A 25,482-nucleotide genomic window follows, 5' to 3' on the forward strand; every position below is an offset into this window, starting at 1 on the left:
ATCCCTGCTTTCTCTAGCCTGTAATTGAGTGTTCAGACATCAGTGGAGTCGAACACTGACCAGTCCTCCTGATCCCCTGGTATTTACACTTCAAACTCACAGCCTGGAGGCCCACACATAGCAGCACACACACAAAAACAACAGCACACACACACAAAAACAACAGCACACACACACACACACACACACACACACACACACACACACACACACACACACACACACACACACACACACACACACACACACACACACACACACACACATTAAAGCCCATGGTGGATGTACAAGATTAAGCATGAATGTGATTCCTTTCTCGCTCATTGAACACACAAACAGAGACATGGAGACAGTTATTACATCTGCACATGTTCTCTGCTCCGTCTTCTTCGGGGGGCACCATGTTATTGCCGCTTGCTAAAAAGACATACTGGGCACACTGGCAGGTGAGTATCCAGGCACACAGGCACACACACACACACATATGCAAAAAGTTATACGGGCAGATTGACAGGAGAGGCACACATAGGCAGACCGGCATGCAGACAGATAGAGAAAGCGAAGAGGACAGTAATCTAATAAGTTTCTGTGGCCACTTAAGACAGATTTAGCTTCAACAACAATGTGGCAGGACAGGAACGCTCTCCAGGCACATGGTCAAGCAACGGGTGCATTCGTTAGAAAAGTACATAGAAAGACCGAGAAAGACGTGAGGGAAGACAATAAGGCCGAGGGTGAGAGGGGGAAAAAAAACAGCGAGATAAGAGGAGAAGGGAGGACACAGAAGGGAATGTGTTGAGGGGCACAGTTTGAAGCCAGGAGTGTGCGATATCTTAGGAATGAATGGGATCTCCCAATATCAGTTACTTAGAGTGCCAAGCCTGGGAATGGCGGCATATCTCACACACATACTGCAGAAAACATATGAGCTGCTGCAGACAGTGCTGAAGCACACAGACTCCATCCATGCAGACTTCAGCCAGACTCTGCCACACACACATGCTTGTGATTGTAGTTTTTCCTCCTATGTTGATATTGACTTTAGCAAAGGAGGAATATTGACATCCACTCAGAGCCACATAAACAATCCTTATTGCCCCCTCTCTCTCTCTCTGCCCCATCTATCAGGTTGGGAGGTCATGTGTAGAAGAGTACAGTGTAAAACCCCATGTCCTGCTTTGATCTCATAGGTGAGAGGTCACATGTCATCGCCGTCTGTGCATCCCCGCCACACCTGTGCTCAAGTGAGGAGTCACATTTCTCTTGTCGGAACAACAAACACATGACTGTTACCTGGGAGAAGACGGGAAAACAGGAACAAAAGAGGAACGGAAGAGGTTTGTCCCTTGACTCACACAGGCAGTAATTTATCTTTCCCAATATGCGTTGTTGTGTCCTCTGTGATGCAATATCTCATGGTTAAATAAGGATTTGAAACCAAAAACAATGCCAAGGACAAGGAATGGTGGCAGAACAGAGGAAGATGGTCTATTGAGAGAGAGAGAGAATGAATGAAAGGCCACAAAATTCATACAGAGAGCGACGTATCACACCCAGTACTCTACAGTGTATTGCACAAGAGTAACCTCATAATGAAGAGACAATTGCACTTTTCTTTCCTTATAAATGATAAAGTGGTGGTTTTCACAGGAATGTTTTTAAATAGTTGTGAATGGTCAGTGAGTACATATTAGATTAGAAATTGGCCTGGGTTTTAAAATAAGCACAAAGCTACAGCTCTTGTGTCACAGTAGAAATCTAATTATGTATGTTGAGAGAGGGTGGAGTGAGAGAAAGCAGAGAAAGTGTGTGTAAGGGGGGGGGGGGCGGACGAGAACAGAAATTTTAAAAAGCTGAGCTATGCAACTCCTCAAACGGGATTAAGGGCCAAACCAAAGGCATAGACGCTAAGCAAAAGCCCCATGGGGGAAAAAGAAGGGGAGGACAGAGAAGAGGAGGTGTGTGTGTGTGTGTGTGTGTGTGTGTGTGTGTGTGTGTGTGTGTGTGTGTGTGTGTGTGTGTGTGTGTGTGTGTGTGTGTGTGTGTGTGTGTGTGTGTGTGTGCGCGTGTAGCGGCATGCAGCCCTGTTCACCGAGGGTAAGGAAAAAGATCAGAGCCAGGGTGGAAAAAGACGATTTAGCATCAATCATTCCTAATCGCTTAGGTTACAATCTGATATGCTGCATCACTGAATGATATAACACAACTCCACCTATAGCCAGTTTGTGCAAGCTTTAACGTTTGTTCGTGTGAACCCCACCTATCAGGTAGAGAGAAAAAAAACAACTCCTTTTCGCACATCAGGAAGCAGCCGTTTGGTCGGAGCTAATAAAAGAATGGGTGGCTACATGGACAAATTAGCAAAATCACTAATTATCTAGATTGCCAACAGCTGAGGCATATTAACAACAGAGACAGCCCTGGCAATCAACCAGCTGGTTTGAGAGTCTAACTGTGTAGTACATCGGTAACAAATTGGTGAAATTGTGATTCAAGGCTTTCCTGCGTACCACTGCGGGCCTGCTGTGATTTGTAAGAAAACACAGACCTGTCACTGACTGGACATGGCTCAGTGATGTAGCCAAGGTTTACACCTGTTAAAGAAAATACAGCACAGAAAGCAAGGATAAAGGTGCACTTTACTGAAATACTGTACAACTCTTGACGGATACTCATCTTTTAGAAAACAGAGTGAAAACCCCAAAAGGTTTTAAGTGAAATTTGACAAGCTAAGATAAGAGCTCTTACAATGAGAACACATAGCCCTTAGCTATCGACAGAGCTACCGTGTCACACACACACACACACACACACACACACACACACACACACACACACACACACACACACACACACACACACACACACACACACACACACACACACACACACACACACACGGAAAGCGAGGACAGATAGTGTTGTGGCTAGCAGAATGTGTAAAGTGAGTATATCTCAGGAGAGTTATCAGAGCATTCCTGTGTTTCTGCAAAAGGCCGGAAAAACATTCTCAGGCCTTCTGTTCGCCACAATAAGAGCACCTGTGCACTTACTTGAAAGGTTCAACGAAGAGCCTTGATTAGGAGGGTATAATGAGAAAAATCTCCTCTACAGACAAGACAAATCAATGCTCATTGCTCACTGTGATACATCAACAGTCTTTTTGTTCAATTGATCTGGAATAATAAATCAGGGTTAAGCGGGCAAGACAGAGCTAATGCCCTCTGATCAATCTCATCACGTATGGACAGAGGATGGCAATGCAGATGTGAGCAAGCATAATGAGCTGTTGACTCGGATACACTCGGGAATGAAACCTAATGAGGCACAGACTCCAGCTCAGTGAAAGTAAAACCAGACCCTACCCTAGACTGGGTAGAATTTGGAGCTGGTCTGACTCATGTCCAGGGTCGGGCACCGGATCAGTGGACAACAGTGGACATGTGAACCTTTACATCAGACAGTTACAAGAAAAAAAAAAAGGTCATAACAATAACCATGAAATAAAATAAAACAAAAAGGTAATATAGGAGAGCATTGAAGCCTGATAAAAGACTGAATTCAAGAGAGACAGAGACCTAATCAGAGTCTTGTCTCTCTTGGTAAGGTGCTATTAGCTCACCAATCCCCTCAGGCCTTCCTTTCCCAAGAGCCTGGGGTTAAAAGGTCAAGATATCAGCGGCAATGGTTACCTAACACTTGACATCAGTGTGGGCAACCCCAAAAAAGGAGGGGTTGGAGTGTGTGCATCGGTTTAATTGTGCATGAACACATGCTTACTTAAATTGTGTGTGTGTGTGTGTGTGTGTGTGGGTGTTTTGTTTTGTGTGTGTGTGTGTGTGTGTGTGTGTGTGTGTGTGTGTGTGTGTGTGTGTGTGCATGGCTACAAGTAATGAAGAGGGACAGTCCCCTTTGGGACCATCATGAGGTCACTGTTGTCAGGGATACACAAGAGCTGTCAGCTGTTATTGACAAACATGAATGCAGTGGCAGTGAATGAGGGCTGTAAGGCCTGGAACTATTGTGGTCAGTGGCTGCCTCCTCGGATGCTCCGCAGGTCGTCTATAACGGCCATAAAGCACTTAGAAACAGGACAGTCTGTCTTTTGTCCAAGACAAAGACAGGGCACAAGTCCTTTTTGAGAAAACTGCGGAGACAACTGGGGGAAGCCTTCCACCGCCTGATGAACCATGGTGTGTAACAATTCAGTGTAACAGTCCAGCTAAAGACCTACTATATTATCTTATCAATGTCTCTGCTCAAACAAATTAAATGACCAAAGAAAGATATTCACATTAACAAAAAAAAAAAGTCTTTCTTGCGTGCAAAAAGTTCTTAGAATTATTTCCAGTCGTCAAAACGATTTCAAGCGTACAGTTAAAATAACCAAAAACATGATTAGACTGACAGGCTGGGAATGTGGGCTTGCCCTAATGTAGCCTGGTCCACAGCACTCCATTTGAATTCCTTCAGTATGTGTGATATGCTGGCAGTCCTAAACTTGGAGAGATGATAGAATGACACAAAGAGGGCAAGCAGAATGGATCTAGCGGTGATGGGCTGTTTGCCCATTTCACAGCTTAATGCGCTTTAGGAGATCAACCAACAAAGAAAGATGGAGAGTGAGAAAAGAATAAGTAAGAAAAAAGAAGGAAAGGGAGAAGGTTGAGCAACCAGCTGTCAATAGGTGACAGGGTAGTTATTCTGTCAGGGTATTAGATTTATCATGCCTGTTCAACTGCCTGATTAATGTCACCGTGGTTTCTTGCAAAGTGGTGTGTGTGCTTGCCTTTACTGTAGAAGTTACCCTGCCAGTTTAGGTGTGAATGTCCAGTGTTTGCATTTGTCTAATCTTTAACTTGAAAGAACAAAGTTGGCTTCTGTAGTGGTGAAAAAAGCAAGTCAAGGCAAATTTTTTTCTACATGACCTTGTAATACAAATACGCACGCCTTGAGATCTAAACCCATGTGACGTAAAGTTTCCCCCAAAACAAAACTCTGGATCTAAAACTTATCTTTCGTTCAAAATCAAGGTAAGTGTGAGAAACTATGCAGAGCAAGGAAAGTTATGCTGGTTAAAATCTTAGGCGACATCTTGCCACAAGATGTTTATAAAGCTCCCTGCAGCGCACCAACACAAGGCCAAAAACCTTAAGCCACTTCAAAGAGTGCGGTCTGTATATGCTCTAAGTGAGGGAAATTATGTGTGCGCATATGCCTGCACTATATGCATGTGTGTGTTCCAACTTGTGACAGAAATCCACATATCTGCAACCACAAAGAGGCTCGGTTACCAGGGTGCCCTGCTAATAGCACCCTTTTATTACCTCAACCAACCACTTGCACACAATACATTTATCACCCAAATGGCACAAAAGCAGCACAACCGGATCCTGCATAGAGCCTGCAGCATACACTTACTGAACATACAGTCAACATTACAGCCGAAACCTGCCCTCTGTCTCAATTCATCGGAAGATTCTATATTGACTCTGCAGTGTGATGATAGATCACACGTGGAGACTCAAATTTCCGTCTTTAACCAATTTGTATCACCTTGTGACACATGTAACTGACATGAAAAACGAGAATTTCCTCACAGAAAAAAAAAAACAGCTTGAAAATAAGATAGAAGATAGAAGGAAGAAGACATTTTCAGAATTTTTTTTCTTACCTGAGACGGAAATGGTCATAGGTGCTTCCAAGGTCCTGTCATTGTCCAGATCCCTGCTTAACCTCAGATCCCCAGTGTCTTCATTCAACAGCAGCAGACTGAGCTCATTTCCAGATTCAAACTTGTACCGCAGCTTATCCGACACATCCGGGTCATGAGCTGGTACCTTTCCGATTATTCCTGACGGAAAACTGTTGGACTTGTTGGTGATGTAGTTGTTGAAGATAATCTCAAAGTTCTGCAGCACTGGCTCATTATCATTCATATCTACAAGGCGGATGTGCACAGTGGCCCGGCTCACTAGTGGTGCTGAGGTGGCCTGGACCACAATGACATACTCTCTTCTAGCCTCATAATCCAGGTCTGTGATTGCAGTGAGGTCGCCATTAAAAATGTCAAGCTGGAAAACTTCTGGATTATTCCCTTCTACAATCTGGTACATGATTTGAGCATTGGTTCCCTCGTCAGGGTCGGTGGCGGTGATCCGGGCCACGACGGACCCCACTGGGCTGTTCTCCTCCACGTCAATGAACAGCTCGTCCTTCTCAAACACTGGAGCATTGTCATTTATGTCTTGGACAACCACATGTATGGGAACAGCTGACTTCAGAGGCGGAATCCCCCTATCCACAGCATAGGCCTTCAGATTGTAAACAGGAACATTCTCCCGGTCCAGTTTGCGAGCAGTTCTGATGATACCAGAGTAAGGCTCTATGAAGAAATCCCCCTCTCCGTCATCACCACCCTGAAACGAATAGCTCACCCTGCCGTTCGAGCCAGAATCTCTATCTGAAGCGGAGATCTGGAGAACACTGGTGTAGACAGGCGCATCTTCTAATACAGTCCCCTGGTACCTATCCCGAAGAAACTGAGGAGTATTATCATTGGCATCAAGGATGACAATCTCCACATAGGTGGTATCAGATTTCTGAGGGATGCCATTGTCTCTGGCAATGATGGCTAACGTGTAGGAGGCCTGGTCTTCATAATCAATCTCCATTTGTGTGGTTATGGCACCTGTATCCGAGTCAATTTTGAACTGAGGAACATTGTCCTCCATCACATACGTGATGCGAGCATTTTCCCCCGTGTCCTCGTCCGTAGCACTGATCAACACCACAGTGGAGCCCACCGGTTTTTCTTCACTGAGCATCACCTGGTAGTTGGCACTTTGGAAGACGGGCCGGTGTGTGTTGGCGTCCGTCACATTGATGAACACCTGAGCAGTGTCGGCGCGTGTTCCGTCACTGGCGGTGACTGTCAGGACGTACTGGCGTTCCTGCTTGTAGTCCAAGGGGAGGGCTAAGGTGATGAGACCGCCGCCACTCTGGCTAGTGATGGCAAAGCGGTTCCTGGTGTTGCCACTGGAGATCTGATAGGTCACCACGCTGTTGACGTCCCTATCCACCGCCGTCACTGACAGTACGCTGGTCCCTACGACGGCATCTTCATTGATCTTCAGCGAGTAGACCTTCTCTGTGAATGTGGGTACATTATCATTCACATCAAGCACCGTGATGCTGACGCTGGCTGAGGAGGACATCACGGGTATCCCGTGATCTCTCGCCTCCACGCCGAAGGTGTAGAAGTCAGTGGTCTCCCTGTCAAGCTCTTCGCTCACTGTAATCCAGCCTGTGCTGTTGTTGATGGTGAACGGAAACCCAGGCGTGGTGTCAGTCAACCGATAATGCAAACGGGCGTTTTCTCCTGAGTCACCATCAATTGCTTGGATGTGGATCACAGAGTAACCAATGGCCACATTTTCCAACACAGTAGCCTGGAAAGGTGTGCTGACGAACATGGGGGCATTGTCGTTCACGTCCACCACTTGCACCACCACCATCCCTGTGCCATTTATCAGAGGAGGCCTGCCGCCGTCCTGAGCCTTAATCCGCAAATTATACTCTCGAATCATCTCATAGTCCAGAGGATTGATGACATCAATCACACCGGTGGGGGAGTGAATGTAGAACTGTCCTTTAACATTGCCACTGATGATGCTGTAATGCACTTTGGCGTTGTTCCCCTCGTCTTTGTCTGTAGCGTCCACCTGGATGACTTTGGTGTTGACTGCCACATTCTCTGGGATCTGCACAACATATCTCTTTTCACTGAACTGTGGGTAGTTGTCATTCTCATCCTCCACAGAGATGTTGACAGTGGCGGTGGCACTGCGGGGGCCTGGGTCTTTGCCCTGGTCGTTGGCCTCAACAATCAGCTGGTACTGGGCCCGGGTCTCCCTGTCAGGCCGCTCTCTGATCCTCACCAGGCCGTTCCGGGGGTCGATTTCAAACACAGAGTTTACTCCATCGCCGTTGACAATTTTATAAATCATGTTGGCGTTGGAGGGAGCGTCACCATCAGTGGCTCGGATTGTCATCACTTCAAACCCCACTTCTACGTTCTCCCGGATGCTAACACGGTACTCAGTTTGCTCAAACACTGGGCTGTGGTCATTAGTGTCACTCACAGTTACAGTGAGGTAAGAAGTGGCAGATCTTTTGGGGGAGCCATTGTCAGTTACACTGACTTTGAAAACATGGGTGTCTTTGACTTCTCTGTCTAGTGCCTGGACGGTTGTTATGCTCCCTGTCTGAGAGTCAATGTCGAAAAAGTCATTCGACCTGCTGTCAAACAAGGCTTCCATGCTGTACTCCAGCCTCCCTGCCTCTCCATCATCCGGGTCAGTGGCTTTCAGGGTGATAACCCGCGTGCCCGCAGGCTCGTTCTCGGGCACGGACACCTGATAGTTGGGGAGCTGGAACTGGGGAGACGCGTTTACCTGCCGCCTCCCCCTGTGTATCAATTTGCCAGACTTCCTCTGCACCGTTTCGGAGAAGGATCCATGTTGTTTAGGCACTTTTACAAGGGTCAAACTCAGCTGCACGGAGAGCCTGCCGCCTGGAGAGCTGCGCAGCGCGCAGTGCAAATGCACCTCGGGCTGTCCTCTGTGCTCAAGACACAAGTCACTGGCCAGGAACAAATCCCCATGTCTGAACACTGCGCTAAAGTCTTTGCCAACGCACATGCTGTTTAAAAAGGCGGTGTTGCGCGTAAAGGCAGGCAAAAGTTCTGTTACATTCAAAAGCAGTTTACCTGCGGGTAAGCAGGAAGTTGCCTCCAGCTTTGTAAGGTGTTTAATGTGAATGTCTGGCTTACCTGACGCTTTCTTTCTCTTGTATTTAATAAAACAGTCCTGGCCGTGGACAAACACATTAAACTGTGTCAGAATAACGTCCCCAGATGTCAAGGAACCTGTTCTGAAATAAACAGGCGCTGGGTTCCTCGGTGTGTGCGCACACTGAACTTTGTGGGACAGACTGATGATCCCATCGTGTCTCCCAACTTGGAAAACGCTCTGGATGAATTTGGGGGATAAAGTCCTGTCAAGATTAGAAGTCCATCCAGGGCCAAGCGACATGTTTGCCAAAAGGGTCCCGGGCTGTAAAGTTTCCGAAAGGTGTATCTCCAAACATCCCGCAAGCGGCAAGTTGAACAGGACACAAACCCAAATCCAACACATCGGTAGCTCCATGCTTGTGTACCTGCCAAATCCCATTCAACTTCACCGAAACTCCTCCGCAAAGGCATTAACTCTCCCTCTCCCAGCACCGCGTTTTACTTTTATCCCTCATTGTGAAGTTTTAACGTGGAAAAAGACGCTCGGTATCCATAGTAGCCTATCAGCGTATCCACGGCGCGCAGCTGCTGCGTTAACCCACACTGAGTTTAAAATGAGTACAAAATGGCTCCGTGGCTCTCCTCCTCCTCCTCTCCTCCTCGGAGGCTTATTACCATAAACCTGCTGGGTTCCCCCTCTGGGACGCTTTCACAGGGGGGGCTTTTTTTTTCTTATGGAGATTTAGGAAGTGGCCCTGACCGGGTGACCAATGCGCACAAGTGCATTGTTATTACAATAGGGTGAGAGCTGGGTAAAATTCCTAATGCGTGTTTGAATGTCGCTCCCTCTTCAATTCATACATGTTTAAGTGGTTGCAAGCACTGATGATGCATGAAAAAGACAAAGAAGATGAACTAAGACTTCAAGGCCAGAATTAAAAAAAATAAATTAAAAAAAGTAAAAATAAATATGATGTTGACATGTCAAACAACTCCAGTAAGATGGTTCTGTCAATGTAATAAAAAGGACAGAGTTTATTCTCATTTAAATAACTAATGTTACTGCCTTATAAAACAAACTATTTGTTAACTATTACTTTTTTAATCAACACATGGTTGTGTTCTCCATGGTGAGACCTGTTGAATGGTCATTACACTGTAATCATTTTAGCAGAGCATCTCAGAAAATAAGCATGGCTTCCTCTAAACAAGCTTTTTTTTTATCTAATAATGAAAAATATTAGATAACACCTAACAATTTATTCTTTCTTTTCATCATTTTGTTTAATGTACTGCAGTAAAACATTTCGTGTTTTGAGCCTTTATGTTCTCTGTATTCTAATCCCATTTGGTTTTCCCCACAAAAAAAAAGTTTTATGACAGATGACGAACAGGTAAACTTTTTTTAAATGTAGAAAATCTAATTCTCTTCTGGGAAACAGACAATATGATGGGGTCAAATTTGTATAATTAAACTCTGCCGTGACTGTCATTAGGATTCATAAGAATATACAGTATGCTGATTGTGCACAACAATGCTGACTCGAGAACAGGTTCAACCTTGAGGTTAATCTTGTACAATAGCGCCCCCCTGTGGTTCAATAACGGTAGGGCAACCAATGCCCTACTGTCTTTTTCTCAAGTATGTAACGACTGGAGAGAATATTTAGGTATGCATTCCAATGAAAAATAAGTCAACACGTCATTTATAAGGTTTATTCTCTTATTTGTAAATGTTCAGGTATTTACAGTAGTTACAACACCATTTAGAGAAAGGCACTTGTATAAAGAATTCCATTGCCTTTTTAACTATATAGAACAATTGAATTATCTCTCTCAAATATGTGACTTGCGTGTATAACAAATACGTTTTATTAAATCATATTCTGTTGCAAATGTTTGTTAACTTGGCATGTTTCTAGGCAATGATTTATCCTGTCGACCAATACCACTCTTGTACATCACTTCTCCTTAGAGGAGAAAACATAAGGGTGCAGAGTAACTACTCTGTACTTTGTTTCTACTTTAGTACTAAAGCGTAAACTTAATTAATCAATTAACAAACAAAAAGAAAATGAGAATGATTCAAAGAACCAAGTAGAGTCATAGATTAACATCAATCACCAACGTACTGTTCAGTAGATGTGCCGTTGGCACAGAGGCAGGGTGAACAGGAGTTACAGTCAATCAGAAGGAAAGGTAAAGGACAGGAGGGAACTTCATGAACAACATGAGCAGCCTTAGAGATGACAGGAAAAGCTACAGTAAACGGAAAGTTTGAATCACGTTATACTGGACAAACAAGAGAATATCAGGGACGCTTTCATTCACAGATAAGATGGGCAAAAAAAATGTGTCCACCATGTCTTGACCCACAAGTAACCCCCTGCTAGCTTAGAGTCAAATCCCACCACTCTCCTACAGTAAGCCTCCATTTCCCAGGGTCACTCACAGGTTTCCTACAACTGCAATAAAGAAAACAGTAAAGGGCTCAGACTACGAGCATCCTTGAAAAAGACCTTTCTTACAGACCACAGGTCATAACATTGAGTACTATAAGACAAAAACTCTCCAAATAAAACATTAGCTTTATGGATTGTTTTCCATCTGCTAAATCATTTTAGAGCTGAATACTTTTTTTAAAAGTGAGCTTGATTTTAGTTTTAGATATGACAACTTCAATTCCAAAGGATAACCACAATTGTGGCAACTGAAAATACATCCAGCACCTCTTAAATTCCAGATCAAGTATATGAATGTCTTGCCTTTATTACCATTACGTCAAGGTGAAAGGTCTTTGCAATGCATAATGGCTGACCTAATGACACCGTGAACGTTCAATGGAGGATTGCTGAAGTATAAATAATGGCAACCCCGTGTATATCACAAGCAGAAACAGACATACTGTACCTGTGTCGTTGTCGATCTAATGATATATATAACAGTAAATAGACGGAAAAGCTTGATTCATTTTTTTTAAATGAGATTACTGTTGGTTAGTAAACTTATTACCATCTAGTCTACACTCAAAAAACACACTTTGGCCTGGATGCAGATGGTTCAGAGCAGCTCACAGATAACCTCTCAGTGTCTAAACACAAAATACTAAAAACAGAGCAGAGAGTAACCCTTTTGTCCTTGTTTTATCAATATGCATTTAAAAACAAACACCCGTTTACAGTTTCTAATATGGCCTCCAGAACAGGCCCTCTGCCGTAGAGCCACGTCTAAGAGACGGTTTATTTTCATGAACAGTGTGCTCTACCTAATGTACCGGACAGAGCTCATTTCCACCACGGCCGTCTGTGAGCTCATCTCAGCTGGCTGGTTCAGGCGTCTGCTGCTCCCCGTGCTGCGCGGCTGCTGCCAAGCGTTCTCTGCCCTGCTGGAGTGTGTATTCACTGGGCCCCAGTTGTACGATCTTCCCACTACCCAGACACTCGTCTCCTTTGTAGAGCACAGCAAACTGGGGGAGGAATGGAAAGAACGACATACATACATGTATACTCCTACAGTAACAAAGAGGAACTGTGTGTATATTTTCAAGTCTTTTGGCATTATAACTGGTGTAACAGCATATGCCTATGCAATTACACTGTATTCTGTGTGTTAGCTGTTACCTGTCCAGGTGTCAGAGCTCTGATTGGCTGGGAGAGTGAGATCCACAAAGAGCCGTTCATGTTGAGTGTCACTGTACAGGGAGCTGAATATCACAAAAAAGTGGTATTTTATGTTCAGGAAACATAAATGTATTGCCTGCATTTCACTGCCTCTCATTCATCAGTGTACAGGCACTGATAACAGGAAACTCACTGAGCGGCATCTGGTGGATGAAGCGGAAATGACAATCCATCATATGGGTCTTGACTAGTTCAGGAGGTGGGTCAACTGTTACCCAGTGGAAGCGTTCCGTTCGCACCGTGTCACGGAAAAGAGCTGGGTGATTGGTAGTTGGAGCCTGAGTGGGCAGAAATTTACAGATTATGGCAGAAATTGGTCAGGTTTCAATCAGTGTTGCACACCTGACTACACCTTAAAAAAAGTGAATCCTAAATGGTATTGAGCATTCCAATCAAGGGACAAACAACATAAAACACTGTGATGTGGCCATCCTTGTGCTGGCTCCTCAACAGATTAATGGGCATTACACATTATCGACTATATTTTATGAATGCAGCATTAAATAGTGCTTGGGAATAAGAAACAGACAACATACAGCGGCTCCGACAAATGTGTCAAGAAAGAAAGACGAATTCACCCACTTTAACAACACAGACACACTTTCTTACCACAAACACATCTCCAGTAGCAATGTCTTTGTCCACCACAAACCAGGGGTCTCTCTGCCCTCCAATTCTCGCCCTCTGGCCCAGTGTCAGAGTGAACCAGCCTGGATAGACACAGACATATAGGAAAATGACAAGAATAGGGGCAGGAATTACACTATGAGTTGTTTTAAGTCACATCCGGTCTGTCTGGTAATGTAAAAGTGGCATACCAGTTCTTCATTTTGTTAGAATTCACAGTTCACAATTTGAGAACATCAAAAACCACAAACATACCATTGTGTGTTCCCATGACAGCCCCGTCTTCAATGGAGACAAAGTTCCCTGGTTTAGGTTCCAGATACTGGGAACAGAAAAAAAAAACAGTATAGGTTTACATGTATCTCTTAATAAATGATAGCTTTTGAACTCATCAGAAACAACGGAGAAGGAAAAATAAAGAAAACAAGTTACATTAGCCAAATTGTAATGCAGAACAAATACATTTAAATTTTTACCTCCAAAATAAAGTTTTCAAAGTTTCTCTCTCCAATGAAGCAGATGCCCATGCTCTGGAAAGACGTCAGGTTTACTGTTAACATACAATGTGAATATATATATATATCCCTATTTGTAATAAATATTGATTAAATGTATTTCTTTATTGTGTGTGTGTGTGTGTGTGTGTGTGTGTGTGTGTGTGTGTGTGTGTGTGTGTGTGTGTGTGTGTGTGTGTGTGTGTACCTCTTTTTTCTTCAGCACATGGTGAAACCCTGCCTCAGCAGCAATCTTCTTAACAAACTCTTTGGTGAGTCCGGCCAATGGGAACATGGTTTGTCGTAAGGCATCCTGGGAGATCTGACTGAGGAAGAAGGTTTGGTCTTTGAGGAGATCTGCTCCTTTGTACAACCTCACCGCTGAGGCAGAGGGAAGAGAAAAAAAGATTGTTAGATGTTTTGATCTTAAAGCTAGTGTTGAGGTATAATTTCCCTCCAAGAGCAGCATGAAATAGATTTTAAAAAGCAATAAACGAGGGAAACAGTTGCAAACTTAGATCAAACTTACGATTTCTAATCTCAAACCGATTTCTAAAAAGAGTGATCGGCGGCGCTATGGGTGTCTGTTGGAAAACCTCTTCGTCTTCCTGAGACGTCCTGGCGTAGTGGCCTGTTGCCATGGCATCAGCACCTTAGTAAACAAAAGCACAACGCAAATTAAACCGCGCTATTTTTAATTCAATCATCATATCTCAAACTACCACCCACTGCTTTCCCGTCCCAAAAAATAAACAAGTTAAACAGATGTTACGCTGCTTGGACTGAGTTTATGTCAGTGTATAACCACATTATGATTACATACCCAGAGTGTTGATAGCATACTTGTGGAAATGGTTGAATTTGATGTGCTTGTTGCATAGTATATCTGGGTTGGGCGTCCTCCCCTTCTCGTATTCCTTCAATAGTTTACTAAAAGTGGAAAAGACAGATTTGACATTCACATTAAAGGTCCCATGGCATGAAAATTTCACTTTATGAGGTTTTTTAACATTAATGTGAGTTCCCCCAGCCTGTCTATGATCTCCCAGTGCCTAGAAATGGTGATAGGTGTAAACCGAGCCCTGGGTATCCTGCTCTGCCTTTGAGAAAATGAAAGCTCAGATGGGCCAAACTGGAATCTCCTCCTTATGAGGTCATAAGGAGGAAGGTTACCTCCCCTTTCTCTGCTTTGCCCGCCCAGAGAATTTGGCCCACCCATGAGAGAGAGACATCATGGCTTTCAAACAAGCAAAGTGGCAGTTGGTCAAGGCCACACACCCCCCCTCCCCTCTCTCTTCCTCAATAGCTACAGACACAGAAATGGCACATACTAAGGAAAGCTCATTGTGGGACTGGCTCTTGTGGCTGTAATTCTGCACCAAGGCTGAATTTCAGGAAAGAGACTTCAGATACAGTATTAGGGGACCACTGAGGTCTATATAAAAGCATCCAAAGAGCACCATGTCATTGGACCTTTAAAGAGTTATACAATAAATAAGTGTATTATTTATACATTAAGCGACCAATACCTGAAAACCTCATGCCAGTACTCTTTGACATAGGACACTTGATGGAAGGGGATGTCCAGGGTCTGACACACTCTGTAGGCGTCCTCACAGTCTTTCTCTGTGGTACACACCCCTCTCTCATCCAGGGAGTCCCAGTTCTTCATGAAAACTCCTGTTACACTGTAACCTTCACATGGAAGAGAGAACAAATAACTGCGTTTCTGACACGTTATGTATTCAAGTAGAGCGGTTGTAAATGGTTAGCTAACCGCGTAACATGAACAAGCCAGTTCAAGTGTGTTTCTGTGTAGATTTGTCAGACATGACCGTTTTTTTTTCTCACCACTTCTCTTTAGTAACAACGCCGCGACAGAGCTGTCAACGCCGCCGGACATGGCGCACACGACGTGCCTAATAAAACCCATTTTTTAAAACTACAAATAGTGTTAATACTATTTTCTTATATAACAAAAAAAAGTCTCCATTGTCACTTCAAGCATAGATATATACACTTCAAGGAGCAGCCATGTTTGAGGCCCGTTTAATAAAAACGTCCGACTTGAAACACGTTTCAAACGGAACTATTTTGCTGGTGGGACTGGGAGCCGCAAAAAACGTAACACCGTAAACATTACGGTAAATCACTTTTTAAAGTAACGGAAAATTTCAAACAAATAATAAGGTCAGTGGGAAATAAGCCTCATGCACAAAATATATATTTTTGGTTTACTTGACGAGTCTTTTGAAAAAAGTAGGTTTTGTAATTCAACGTATATTGGCTTTTCTTAATAAATCTGTATGGGTGCATGGACTGCTAACGTAACGTCAGTAGCATATAAGGGGCTAAAATTCAAAAACAGTAGCTAGCTAGCTAATTAACTATTCACAATATTATTCGTTTTTGTACACAAAATGAATGAGTTAGGGTGGTGTTAAAGGCAGATGTAAAATCCTATAAAAATAGATGTGAAAAGCAACTCTAATCTACGCTTTTTAAATTTTATTTAGTATTTTTTATTTTATTGTCCATGCTATTCATGTGGATTTGCTTTTTTATCATCCTGTTGTGAATGTTGTGTTTGATATCTGTAAGCTACTGGGATCTTGAAGGTATCTATCTATCTATCTATCTAGCTATCTATCTATCTATCTATCTATACCAAATGAGTAACGTTACTTATTATTATATAGACCATTTATTAAATGCATAGGCCTATGTTTATCAGCCAAAGTGGTGGCTTCACAATGCAAATGTATTACTGATATTAAATTGTGTGTGTTCTTACACAGATGGGTGAGTTTTCTGAAGAAGGCCTCACATTGGATCTGCTGAGGGAAGCCAGGGAGGTGGTGAGAAGCAGCCCCCTGGGTGTCATCAACACTCCCATGATCCCCTGGTGCCAGACAACCCTGCCTCTCGACATCCACTGCAACATCCACATCAAATTGGAAAACATGCAGAGAACTGGTTGGGCGTAACCACTTTGATTCATCTCACATAGCCACATCTCGCCTCATCACTTAAGAATTGTCTCACTTTTAATTGACAGGGTCGTTCAAGATCAGAGGAGTGGCCAATCAGTTTGCCAGGAGACCGAAGGGAGGTCATTTTGTCACCATGTCTGCGAAAAGAAAAATGGGAACTATGGGAAGGGGTGGGGGAGGGAAAAAAAAAAAAAGGGTAAAAAAAAAGGGGGGGGGGGCCCCGGCCCCCCCCCCCCCCCCCCCCCCCCCTTCTTCCTGGGGGTTGTTTTTTTTTCCCAGAAAAAAAAAAAAAAAATGTTGTGGGGGGGGGGGGTGTTTTTTTTTTTTTTTTTTTTTTTTTTTTTTTTTTTTTTTTTTTTTGTTTTTTTTTTTTTTTTTTATTAAAATAAAAATAATTTTTTTTTTTTTTTTCTTTTTTTTTTTTTTTTTTTTTTTTTTTTTTCAACCACAAAATGTTCAAATTTTACCAGCCATTTAATAAATTACAATAGTTTTGTTTTGGCTGGTGAGTAAAGCAAATCTACCAGCCACTTACATATTTCACCAGCATTTGGCTAGTAGATGGTGCTAATTTTGTACCCTGGTTGCAGTTCTGCTCTGTAATGAAAGTGTCCTTTTCGTCCTCAAGAGTTTCGGGGTGGAGGTGGAGCGGGTTCCTACCTCCTGTCTGATGAATGTGGTGAACCGCTGTGTTCAGGAGGAGAACATGACCTTCCTGCACTCCTATGATGATTTGGATCTAATAGCAGGACATGCCAGGTACACTCAAGGGCTGACAGTGCATTCTGGATTATTCAAACTTCCATCTATTAGAACTAAACCTGTGTGTGCGTGTGTGGGTGGTCCGTGTGTGCTCGGTCCAGTCTAGGTATGGAAGTTCTGGAGGTGATGCCTGAGCCTGATGTGGTGGTGGTGTGCTGTGGTGGAGGGGGACTGCTGGCAGGTGTAGCTGCTGCCATCAAACTGTCAGGCTGTGATAAGACCAGAATCTACGGCGTGGAACCAGAAGGAGGTAAAACTAACGCAGACGAGTAAAAGCATCACCTGCAGTATTTCCTTCACGTGAAGAGCCACCACGTATCCCAGCAGCTCAGTGAATTTTGGGCTTGTTATTTTTCTGTTTTAACTCAGCCTGCACCATGTACAAAAGTTTCATTGAGAAGAAGCCAGTGGGCATGGACTCCCAGAGCATTGCCTCAGGACTTGCACCACCTTTTGCAGGTACTGTATCACGAAAGTTGTTTCTCTCAATCTTTCTCTCCATTGCTTTAAATTAGACTCGGTTATTAGAAGTATGTTCTTTACTCTGTGAAGGATGCAGGTATAAATCTTATCGTCTGGCATTTCCTGAGAAATTGCTACAAGAGTAATACTTTTAGAGTGAAGAATTTCTTACTGTGACTGTTGTAATTTGTGTCTCTCATTTTCTTTGCATCCCAGGCACACTGCCCTTTGAGTTGTGTCAGCGTTATGTGGAGGGTATTGTCCTTATAAACGATGAAGAGATCAAGGCGGCCGTGTCCACCCTCTACCGGTCTGGACTTGTGGTGGAGCCGTCGGGCTCTGCTGCGTTCGCTGCAATCGTTAACAACAAGATACCCGAGCTGGAGGGGAAGAACGTGGTGTGCATCCTCAGCGGAGGCAACATCGGAAAAGACGAGCTTACCAACTTCCCAGACTGACGAATGTGCACTACCATAATGTGACTTTTCTTAGAGTAACACTGTGAAGATGAAAATCTATTCAGGTCAAAATGTTATCAGTACAACTAACTTTATGAGGAAGTCTCTGTTGTAACAGAATACTTGTTTGGGAAGTGCAGATGAATCATGATGAAATTAACATTCATTTTTTATAACCAAACTCTCTAGAAGAGTATTTTAAGTGCCACAATCTCAAGTCGATCAATATACATTTCATTTCAATGTAATTTTGTTTGTTCCAGTGTGTGTTTTAATAAACACCTCCAAAATCTCATTTCATTAAGAGTCAAAAAAAAAAACTGAATGAAAGTGAATAAAAAGTAAACATCCAGGTGCAAGTTAAGTAATGCTGTGACATTTTACATTTCTATTGGTTAGAGAATTTTAGCATCCCTACGCTTGATATATTATAACAAAAGGTAATTTAGGGTGATTTAAAAGAACAAAGCTGCATCAAAATGTTTTAGACAACCAGTACATTTAATATTCTTGTGCTGACAGGGTTTGACTGATTCTTTCATGTCGTTGTGGATTTATATATATATATATATATATATATATATAGTATATATATATATATATATATATATATATATATATATATATATATATAATTTTTTTTATCCTCTTGAGATCTGGCAGATATTTGGCCCAGAGCATTTTAGATTCATTATTCACCAACTGCTGGCATGAGACCAGCTTTACATCACTGTCCCCTACTGTCAAAAAAGAGACAAATAACTGTCACCAAAAAGGTTCAAAGTAATGACGCAGCATGAAAAGTGTCTGTGGGAACTTGAAATGACACTAAAAAAAAAAAAAAGTGTTAAGACTTCCCCAACTGCCTCTCAAATTTCTAGTCAAACAATAATATAGAAAATGTAAGCAGGAGAAAAGACAAGTATAGTCTATGAAAACAACATACATTTTCTTTGCACAAAAGAACATGTTTACATGTTTTGAGACTTCACAATGTGGTGAAATAACAGCAACTGCAGGAAAGCCATTTATATCAATTCACATCTCATATGAAAAAAGGCAACCATTTTTTTATAAGTCCTGTTCCAGTCCTTTTTCCTGTCACAGCTACATGACGTCCTTGATGGCCATCCTGCATACAACTGCATCAAGTAGAGTTCCACACTTCTCCTCCTGCGCTGTGACTTTAAACAGCTGAAACAAAGGCAACAAAGGGGTAAGGTTAAAAGAGATGCCATGGAAATCCATTTAGTAAGTACGGCCATAGGTGTCAGTTCACATTTTTGAATGAAGCAGACAACTTATCACTTTCAGCCTTTCTCTAAAAATGTCCTAGCAACACACACACACACACACACACCTGATTACATGGAATGAGTCACATAAAATTAAGGCAGAGATGGAGAACCTTTTTGATTTTTGCGTGGTCTGTCAGCGAGGAGATCTCTTCTGCTGGAACCTGGCGTCCGCTCACCCTGGCTGTGATGTCTGACACAAGCTGTGACTCATCTTTGTTGTGAACCAAGACCACCAGGACAGAGTCATCGCCATCAGAGCTCCCAAACCTTTTGAACGCCTCGGAGATCTGTATTAGGGAAGGCGTATAAATGATATAATTCATTTTTGTTAGGAGTTCATTCATGTGCATCGGGTGGCAGTAGCTCAGTCCGTAGGGAACCTGAGGGTCACTGGTTCAAGTCCCCGTACGGACCACAGTACGGAGTGTGGACTGGTAGCTGGAGAGATGCCAGTTCATCTCCTGGGCTCTGCCAAGGTGCTTTTGAGCAAGCCACCGACCCCCTACTCCCACCCTGACATCTCTCCATTTGTGCATGTATAGGACCTGAGCATGTCTGTGTATTTCAGGCCTGTGTGTAGTGTGTTCTAACAAACAGAGTATACAATTGTAATTTCCTCACTGGGGATCAATACAAAGTATACTTTTTATTTATTTATCAGATGCTCCTATCAACAGCAAGCATACTTGCAACAAATTTGAATACATTTCCATTCCATCTGTAAATATCTAAACGTGCATCTGCAATTAGCAATGTTGAAAGCAACAAATATTCCCACATGTCTAACGTGATAAAGGTTTGGTACATTATAGGCTTTAAAGATGCATTTTTAGACCAAGAATTGGATAATGATATAAAGAAAATAAAGTTTTGGTTACTTACATTATTAGTAGGTGACAGGTTGAAGATTATTTCTGAGTATAAACTTCTTGTCTTCATTTTCCCAATTTTCTGTAAGTTAACAGCCTTGTTGACAGCTACCAGCACTTGGAAAGGATCCACCAGCTAAACGAAAAAAAATAAAGTCTGATCGCCACAGTTCCACTGGCACCTTTTCACTTCCCATTATAGTGCTGTGCCTCTATATGCATTTGAAAACTTAATAAAAATGTAAGTTACAATATATATATATATATATATATAGTTCTGTGCGGAAAGCAATGCTTTAGTTAGCTAATAAATATACATAGGAACATGCCTAAATGCACATACAAGTTTGATAAAACGTAGTTAAAGCTGAATAAAAATGTCTCACCATCGTTGGGTTGATCAAGGCACCATTTATTTTACCCTCCACCGCACACTGTCTCAGCTCTGCTGCATTTTTGACCTCCTTGAAAAGCATTTGAGTCACTGTGTGGTCGGGGAAAAGCTCTAGTTTTTTTGTTAAATGCATGCTGGAAAACTGCTTCACGAACTATTAAGAAAATCACGATTTCCCGGGTTTCCCGTGAAAGTCTGTATCTTAGACTGAACGGTCTGTACACGAGGGGGAACCATAACACGGTGACACTGATTGGAAGGAAAGTTCCTCTTTAGGAAAAAAAAACTAAATACAGTTGCACGGACGCAAGAAAACGATATCCTAAAGCATTGTCATTTGTAATGTATCATACATAATTATGGTGATTACTATTACTATAGAAGTGTCAGGCTTAACTATATTTAGCACAACCAGGAACTAATACCTAAACCAGAGTTTCCGTACCGAGCATGCTTCCAAAGCGGACCGCCAGCTGTCAAACATCGAACTCTCCCGTGTATCGATACTGCACACGGAGTTCAACCACTTTCCCTCGGAACTGAGATTGCACAGGGGTTTTTAATACGCGAGTTATGCGGTATACACGACAGTATTACAGCTAGCTTTGGGATGCATTCGGTTTTACATCGGATTTCGTCATCAAACATGGAGAAATTTGAAGGCTACATCTTCACTGCGCTTTGCAGCACCAACTTTTTGATATCCTGCCTGCTGTTCTCAAGAGTCACTCGGGAGCAAAGGGAGCCATACATGGACGAGATTTTTCATATTCCACAAGCTCAGAAATACTGCCATGGGAAATTCAACGAGGTAAAAGTGGCTTCCTGAAAGTCGCGGTAGCCATTAAAAAGGGAGACTCTCGTCGTTTAGCGGATTAAGGTTGGCTAACAGCAGAGCTGCTGTCATTTCAAAAGATGTGGCAGCTTGTAGAGCTTTTAATCTCCCTGTCGGACATATAGAATGGCATTAGTGAGTGTGTGTGTGTGTGTGTGTGTGTGTGTGTGTGTGTGTGTGTGTGTGTGTGTGTGTGTGTTGTGTGTGGTGTGTGTGTGGTGAGTTGTGTAGTTTACATGCAGCTAGCTTTAGCCAGCATCATTCATACACACTGCACTCATCGATTTTCTTAATCAAAATTCAAGCCAATTCACCACAGAACATGTAAACGTTAACGTTAGACGTTTTTTACTACTGATAACGTTATTTCAAAGCATGTTATAGTCTTTGTTTTATGGTATGAAAATATGAATGCAATAACTCACCTGAATCAAGGATCCTCCAGCGTTTTCTATAGGTCTGGTGGTCAAAATTGAAGCAGCAGAGGCCGAGATATACTTACTACTAGTTTCTAGTATGGGTTAAGCTAAAAAAGAAAGAAGCTAGATCCTACATTTTCCATGATGCATCTTGACTTGCTCTATAGACTCTCCCGCTCCCTGACTCCCTGTAACACAGCCTTTGTGTGTCATCTCCAAATGACTTTGGAAAGATCCCCCAGAGCCACGGAATACAACGTACATCTATTTTCACAAGCAGAGTGATAATAAAAAAGACAGATAATCTGCATGTAAAATTGATGGACTGCCCCTAACATGGTTTTGATCCTTCCGCAGTGGGACCCAATGATCACCACTCTCCCAGGCCTCTACCTTGTCTCTGTGGGAATCATCAAGCCCGTGGTGTGGCTCGCTGACCTGACCGGCCAGGTGGTGTGTTCCACGGCCATGCTGCGCTTCATCAACCTGCTGTTCAATTGCGGCAACCTTTACCTGCTCTATCTGCTCATCTGCAAACTGCACCTCAGGGAGAAGGTATGCAGATGACGAAGATGATCATGCGTGAGTTATCTTTGCCATTTCCTTCTTTTCTGTAATCACGTTTCCTCTCTTCCAGACACGAACAACCTCGCGCAGAGTCCTCTCAGCGCTGTCTCTATCCACCTTCCCTGTGCTCTACTTCTTCAACTTCCTCTACTACACCGACGCCGGATCTACTTTCTTCACCCTCTTCACCTACCTCATGACGCTCTACGGCTGCCACAAGGCCTCAGCGCTCCTCGGCGTCTGCTCCGTGCTCTTCCGCCAGACCAACATCGTCTGGGTGGCCTTCTGCGCAGGCACTTTGGTGGCCGCCAAAATGGACGAGGCCTGGAGGGTGGAGCATACGAAAAAGAGGGACGAGAAGTCTCCTCCATCCCAGGTCCCTCTGTCATTCAGCGGAGCTAAGAAAGTGGTTCTTTTCACGCTGGAGTTCCTCACCTCACCCAGTCATGTGAAGGCGGTGCTGCTCGTGGCCTGGCCGTACGCAGTGGTCGGCGTGGGCTTCCTGGGGTTCGTGGTGCTGAATGATGGGATAGTGGTGGGTGACAGGACGAGCCACGAAGCCTGCCTCAACTTCCCCCAGCTCCTCTATTTCTTCTCCTTCACCCTCTTCTTCTCCCTCCCCGTCTCGCTTTGTTACCACCGCGCTCTTCGCTTCCTCCAGGCTCTGAAGAAGCAGCCTCTGTTCTTCCTCTTCGTCACGTGCGTCTCCTTGCTCCTGGTGTGGAAGTTCACCTTCGTCCACAAGTACCTCCTGGCAGATAACCGCCATTTCCCCTTCTACGTGTGGAAAAGGCTTTTCCAGAGGCACGAGCTGGTGCGCTTTCTCCTCGTCCCCGCGTACGTGTTTGCAGGGTGGAATTTTCTGGACTCCTTCAAGTCGCGCTCACTGTTCTGGAGTCTGGCGTTCTTGGCGTGCCTGCTGGCTGCAACGGTCCCCCAGAAGCTGCTGGAGTTCAGGTACTTCATCGTTCCTTATCTGATGTACCGCCTGCACATGCCTCTCCCCTCTCTTACCAGACTCATTGTGGAGTTTCTCCTGTACACGGTGGTCAATGCTGCCACACTTTACATCTTCATCAGTAAGAGCTTCCACTGGCCGGACAGCACGGCCACACAGAGGTTCATGTGGTGAACAAAAGAGACTGATGTCAGGAGTTCCCGGACTCTCAACAGGATGTCGGTATCAAAAGATTTTTCCAAGGAACCACACAGTACATGTAATATCTCAGAAATCAAAGAAAAGCTTCTGTTACATCTCAAAATGGCTCCTATTTTCACCATTTTTATACAGTGTAACCAAATGGTGTTTGGCATAGATTATAGGCTTACACTGAGAATCAATATTGCTAGTTTCAACGTGACAGGTGACAGTGAAACTAAACTAAAAAACATTCCATGATGAGGGTTTTAGGGTTGAGTTATGCCGTGTTTTGTTTGCAGTGAAAAAGGCCACCCACCCTGAAGCAGCACTGTATATTTACTGTGAATCAGTTCACAGTGACATGGTACTGACCGAGAATATTCCAAGAGAATTATTTTTAAAAAGTATTAAAGGTTTTGGCCTTAAGAATACAGTGGTGGAATCAGTGTTGTAAAATCTGGTCTGAGTTTCAATGGTCTGTCTGAGAATTCACTGTGTATATAAAAGTTGCTTCTACTTCGCCTAAACAAATTTCGGTTGAACTGTTTATCCCCCTCTCCTAATATATCATGTAACATTTTCGGCAGGCTTCTGGGAATTGACGCGGCTGGGTGGTGTTTTCCTATGGCTATAACGGTTTTGTACTTTAAATGTAAATACTGTATGCATTTTTATGAATCGATCTTTGGTGAAATAACAGTTGACACGAGATGTAAATATGATTATTAAAGAGACCAAAAATGACAATGCCATATTGTAAAGTTAAGAATTTTTATTGTATGGGATGTTTTTGTAACGATTGAGATTTTTGCTTTTTGCCAGTAGAGATCACAGCTGGACACATTTGACCCACAGACAACTTTATAATTATAGAATTAAATTGAAAATATTCACACGTCTTCAAATTTGTACCTTGCTTTTTTACTTTGACCAAGCCATAAAGATCCACTGGAAGTGATTCAGACTTTAGAAGTGTTTGTATTTCATTAAGTTTATTTTTTTTGTACTTTGTAGTTTAATTGTTTACTGTCTCCCATTTCTGTTTGCTGTTTTCATTGTGCCTGATTTGTTCGTTAGTTTTCTATGTAAATACATAAGATTTAATCATGACGATCTGTCCATTCAGTTGTATGCTGCTCCCCTGTTGATACAATCTTGTGTAAAGCTTTGAATAAAATTCCTCCTGCAATATAAAGTTTAAGTCATGTTTATTTATAGAGCACTTTTGGCAAATATATGTACCATGAAAATCTTTACTTTAAGACCAAAAAAAATAGATACAAGAAGGAAAATAAAATGCTTTAAACTTTTTTTCCATAAAAATGTGCTAACTTAACAGATCAGCCACTAGGGGGAGCTATAAGACAAAGCTGGATATTCCAATAAACCGAGCAAGCAGTGAAACGTGAAGTAAATCAATCAAACTGGTTAAAAATTCAACACTGAACCCCTAAATGATGCTTTCACAGCTGAGTGACACAGGAAAAACTCAATACCTGTGTAACAACCAAACATTAAAAGCTAAAAAGGTTAGCGTCAAACTGGCCTTGAGGACTTTTTGTTTTCATACTGTTGAAATTGTCGGCCACTTCCAACTCTCAACTAACAAAATGCCAGTGCTTTCAAATGAAATGAAATTACAGCCAGACAAAAACGAAAAGAAATCCAGGCTGCCAAATTTGATTTGCA

The 25,482-nt window shown here is 42.9% G+C and overlaps 5 protein-coding genes across 9 annotated transcripts in view; 2 read left to right on the plus strand and 3 right to left on the minus strand.

The window, feature by feature from the left end:
* celsr1a (cadherin EGF LAG seven-pass G-type receptor 1a) overlaps window positions 1-9,438 on the minus strand; it is a 94,771-nt gene extending 85,333 nt beyond the window's left edge. For 3 of the 5 annotated variants that reach the window (XM_039791745.1, XM_039791746.1, XM_039791743.1), the window contains exon 1: window positions 5,675-9,437. In XM_039791745.1, the coding sequence (XP_039647679.1) occupies window positions 5,675-9,233 (3,559 nt within the window). In that variant the 5' untranslated portion in view covers window positions 9,234-9,437. Of the gene's footprint in view, window positions 1-5,674 lie in introns of all 5 variants that reach the window. The other 2 variants (XM_039791744.1, XM_039791742.1) reach the window with 1 other exon arrangement.
* A 1,058-nt stretch (window positions 9,439-10,496) lies between these two features.
* Window positions 10,497-15,653, minus strand: trmu (tRNA 5-methylaminomethyl-2-thiouridylate methyltransferase). Its single transcript, XM_039791711.1, has 11 exons — window positions 15,447-15,653; window positions 15,125-15,290; window positions 14,419-14,525; window positions 14,125-14,247; window positions 13,804-13,976; window positions 13,578-13,631; window positions 13,357-13,423; window positions 13,084-13,184; window positions 12,608-12,752; window positions 12,415-12,497; window positions 10,497-12,260 (listed from the first exon to the last, which is right to left on the minus strand). The coding sequence occupies exons 1-11, from the start codon at window positions 15,526-15,528 to the stop codon at window positions 12,111-12,113; spliced, it is 1,251 nt and encodes a 416-aa protein (XP_039647645.1). The 5' UTR covers window positions 15,529-15,653; the 3' UTR covers window positions 10,497-12,110.
* Window positions 15,654-15,696: 43 nt separating this feature from the next.
* srr (serine racemase) lies at window positions 15,697-18,675 on the plus strand. The gene is given in 8 exon segments (XM_039791713.1): window positions 15,697-15,785; window positions 16,394-16,571; window positions 16,654-16,730; window positions 16,733-16,852; window positions 17,217-17,347; window positions 17,452-17,600; window positions 17,720-17,809; window positions 18,029-18,675. Coding segments are annotated over 7 exon segments (987 nt in total). The 5' UTR covers window positions 15,697-15,785; the 3' UTR covers window positions 18,271-18,675.
* A 523-nt stretch (window positions 18,676-19,198) lies between these two features.
* On the minus strand, window positions 19,199-21,203 carry tprkb (Tp53rk binding protein). Its single transcript, XM_039791712.1, has 4 exons — window positions 20,824-21,203; window positions 20,451-20,573; window positions 19,679-19,855; window positions 19,199-19,464 (listed from the first exon to the last, which is right to left on the minus strand). The coding sequence occupies exons 1-4, from the start codon at window positions 20,962-20,964 to the stop codon at window positions 19,378-19,380; spliced, it is 528 nt and encodes a 175-aa protein (XP_039647646.1). The 5' UTR covers window positions 20,965-21,203; the 3' UTR covers window positions 19,199-19,377.
* An 86-nt stretch (window positions 21,204-21,289) lies between these two features.
* alg10 (ALG10 alpha-1,2-mannosyltransferase) lies at window positions 21,290-24,988 on the plus strand. Its single transcript, XM_039791710.1, has 3 exons — window positions 21,290-21,642; window positions 22,443-22,640; window positions 22,723-24,988. The coding sequence occupies exons 1-3, from the start codon at window positions 21,442-21,444 to the stop codon at window positions 23,782-23,784; spliced, it is 1,461 nt and encodes a 486-aa protein (XP_039647644.1). The 5' UTR covers window positions 21,290-21,441; the 3' UTR covers window positions 23,785-24,988.
* The last annotated feature ends 494 nt before the right edge of the window (window positions 24,989-25,482 follow it).

The sequence above is a fragment of the Perca fluviatilis genome, chromosome 23 (genome assembly GCF_010015445.1).
Source record: "Perca fluviatilis chromosome 23, GENO_Pfluv_1.0, whole genome shotgun sequence".
Taxonomy (NCBI): domain Eukaryota; kingdom Metazoa; phylum Chordata; class Actinopteri; order Perciformes; family Percidae; genus Perca; species Perca fluviatilis.